At 59.8% G+C, this 3,087-nt stretch overlaps 1 protein-coding gene across 1 annotated transcript; it reads left to right on the top strand.

Annotated features, from left to right (window-relative positions):
- The first annotated feature begins 2,204 nt into the window (after window positions 1-2,204).
- Window positions 2,205-2,767, top strand: LOC136481138 (uncharacterized). Its single transcript, XM_066478496.1, has 2 exons — window positions 2,205-2,309; window positions 2,387-2,767. The coding sequence occupies exons 1-2, from the start codon at window positions 2,205-2,207 to the stop codon at window positions 2,765-2,767; spliced, it is 486 nt and encodes a 161-aa protein (XP_066334593.1).
- The last annotated feature ends 320 nt before the right edge of the window (window positions 2,768-3,087 follow it).

Raw genomic sequence — 3,087 nt, forward strand, 5'->3', positions numbered from 1 at the left:
GGCGATGGCACCATCCCCGTACCCTTTTGGGTTGAGAAATGCCACCGCCACCTATGCATCCGTCTACGCTTCTGCTCACGTAGAACCCTCAGGACACCACCAACGCTTCGCCCTTGACTTCGACACCACGGCTTTGACCCACACCCACACTGATTCCTCGGAGGAGGATGAGGCATGGGCCGGGGCGGACTTCTCTGGCAATCATGACCCTGAAACCATGCGCCGCTTCCTGGCCGCGAGCAACTACTGCTTCGGCTACTCTGACTCTGACGACGAAGGCACCTACGACCCCACTCGCGAGTGCTTCCACGTCGGACTCAGGATGCCGAGCATGGGCGATGAGGACGAGGGGGTAGATAACCGTTCACTGCTGCGCCAGGGGGCTGGCGACGCCATGCCTTCACGTGTCGTCCCACCAGCAGCACGGAATGAGAACCCGGCTCCCACTCAACCCCGACGCCCGGACCTAGAGTAGCTCCGTGAGCTTCAGGCCAAGGTCGAATAGGACCGACTCCTCCTGCAACAGCTTCGAGACACTCTTGAGCAGGAGCCACAAGGTCGCATTGATGGCGGAGGAGCCCGACGAAGGGCCCGCGATGTTCACCACCGCATCAACAACGACGAAGGGGGTGAGCAACCCCAATCTTCAACCGTGCCATCCAAAACATCGTGGCTGCGGTGATGCTAGTCCGAGCAATGCCTGAGCCCTCTACTACAGAGGGGCGATGGGTCAACGGCGACCTCCGCGATCTCCTCGAGACCGCAGCGGTGTAGCAAGCCAAAAGTTCCGCCTCTCGACGGCGCGATGGCGCCTCGAAACTTCCCACGGCACCGTCTCGGCATGATAGGGAGGCCTCAGTTCGTCCCGAGCCCACTCGGGCACCAACACTCAACAGGGCCCCCTTGCTCCACGACCGCCTCGGCAACCGACGCGAGGCGTGGGACAAGCATGAGGTGGCCGGCAGGCGACGGCGCCATGACAGCGAGGGGCCCGCCCGAGGCTACCATGTGCACCGAGGTGGCCGCTACGACGGTGAGGAGGACCGTAGTCCCTCTCCCGAGCCACCTGGCCCTCAAGTCTTTAGCAGAGCTATCCACGTTGCTCATTTTCTGGCCCGGTTTCGGCAACCGGTCAACCTCACGAAGTACAGCGGTGAGACCAATCCCGAACTTTGGCTGGCCGATTACCGCCTGGCTTGTCAGCTAGGCGGCGCGGACGATGACCTACTCATCATCCGCAACCTCCCGTTGTTCCTGCCAGACTCAGCGTGAGCCTGGCTCGAACACCTCCCACCTCGTAGATCCACGACTGGCGTGACTTGGTAAGGGTCTTCGTCAGGAATTTTCAGGGTACATACGAGCACCCTGGGAACTCCTAGGACCTCAAGAGTTGTCGCCAAGCGCCGGATGAGTCTCTCCGAGACTTCATCCAGTGCTTCTCCAAGAAATGCACCGAGTTGCCAAGCATTGGCGACTCGGAGATCATCCAGGCTTTCCTCTCTGGCACCACCTGCCGAGACCTGGTTTGAGAGTTGGGCCGGAATGTACCAACCTTGGCGATTGCGCTCCTCGACATCGCCACCAATTTCACCTCGGGTGAAGAAGCCGTTGGGGCCATCTTCCCCGACAACGACGCCAAGGGGAAGCAGGGGGACGAGGCCCCTGGGCCCTCGGCTCACCACCTCCCCAAGAAAAAGAAGAAGGGTCGCCAGGGCAAGCAAGAAGTCCTCGAGGCTGGCCTAGTCATGGCTGCAGAGTGTAAGAATTCCCGAGGCCCTAGGGGTCCCGGGCTCTTCGATGATATGCTTAAGAAACCCTACCGGTACCACCAGGGCCCGGTGAAGCATGCCCTCGAGGAATGCACCATGCTCTGGCGCTACTACGCCAAGCTTGGGCTCCCCGACGACGATGCCAAGAGGGGAGGTGCCGACGATAGGGGCGATGACAAGAACGACGGGTTCCCCGAGGTACACAACGACTTCATGATCTTCGGCGGGCCTTCAGCATGTGTCACGGCATGCTAGCAAAAGAGGGAACACCGGGAGGTCTTCTCGGTAAAGGTGGCCGCCCCCCGATACCTTAACTGGTCCTAGGAGGTGATCACCTTCGATCGGGACAACCATCCCGATTATGTCCCAAACCCCGGGTAGTACCCGCTTGTCATCAACCCCATCATTAGCAACACCCGGCTCACTAAGGTATTGATGGACAGGGGCAGCGGCCTCAACATCCTCTACGCCAACACCCTGGAGCTCCTAGAGCTCGACCAGTCACAGCTTCGGGGTGACGCCGCGCCTTTCCACGGCATTGTGCCGGGGAAACGTACGCGGCCCTTAGGCGCATTGACCTGCCTATCTGCTTCGGTTCTCCCGCCAACTACCACAAGGAGGTCCTCACCTTCGAGGTGGTTGGGTTCAAGGGAACCTACCACACCATCTTGGGGCGGCCGTGCTATGCCAAGTTCATGGTGGTCCCCAACTACACGTACCTCAAGCTTAAGATGTCGGGCCCTAACGGCATCATCACTATCGAGTCCACGTACGAGCATGCATACGACTGCGACATCGAGTGCATCGAGTACGCCGAGTCTATCATAGAGGCCGAGACCCTTATCGTCAACCTCGACCAACTCGGTAGTGAGGTGCCCGACTCCAAGCGCCACGCCGGGACTTTCGAGCCTGCGGAGGCCGTCAAACTTGTCCCGGTCGACCCCATCTGCCCCGACGATCGGGCGCTGAGGATCAGCGCCACCCTCGACATCAAATAGGAAGCCGTGCTCGTCGACTTTCTTCGCGCGAATGCCGATATGTTTGCGTGGAGTCCCTTGGACATGCTGAGCATACCAAGGGAAGTCGCCGAGCACACCTTAGACATTCGGGCCGGCTCTAGGCCAGTGAAGCAGCGCCTGCGCCGGTTCGACGAGGAAAAGCACAGGGCCATCGGCGAGGAGGTGCAGAAGCTCTTGGCGGCTGGATTCATCAAAGAAGTGTCCCATCCGGAGTGGTTAGCTAATCCTGTATTAGTTAAGAAGAAAAATGGGAAGTGGAGAATGTGTGTAGACTACACTGGTCTGAACAAGGCGTGTCC

The sequence above is a fragment of the Miscanthus floridulus genome, chromosome 9, assembly GCF_019320115.1.
Source record: "Miscanthus floridulus cultivar M001 chromosome 9, ASM1932011v1, whole genome shotgun sequence".
Lineage (NCBI taxonomy): Eukaryota > Viridiplantae > Streptophyta > Magnoliopsida > Poales > Poaceae > Miscanthus > Miscanthus floridulus.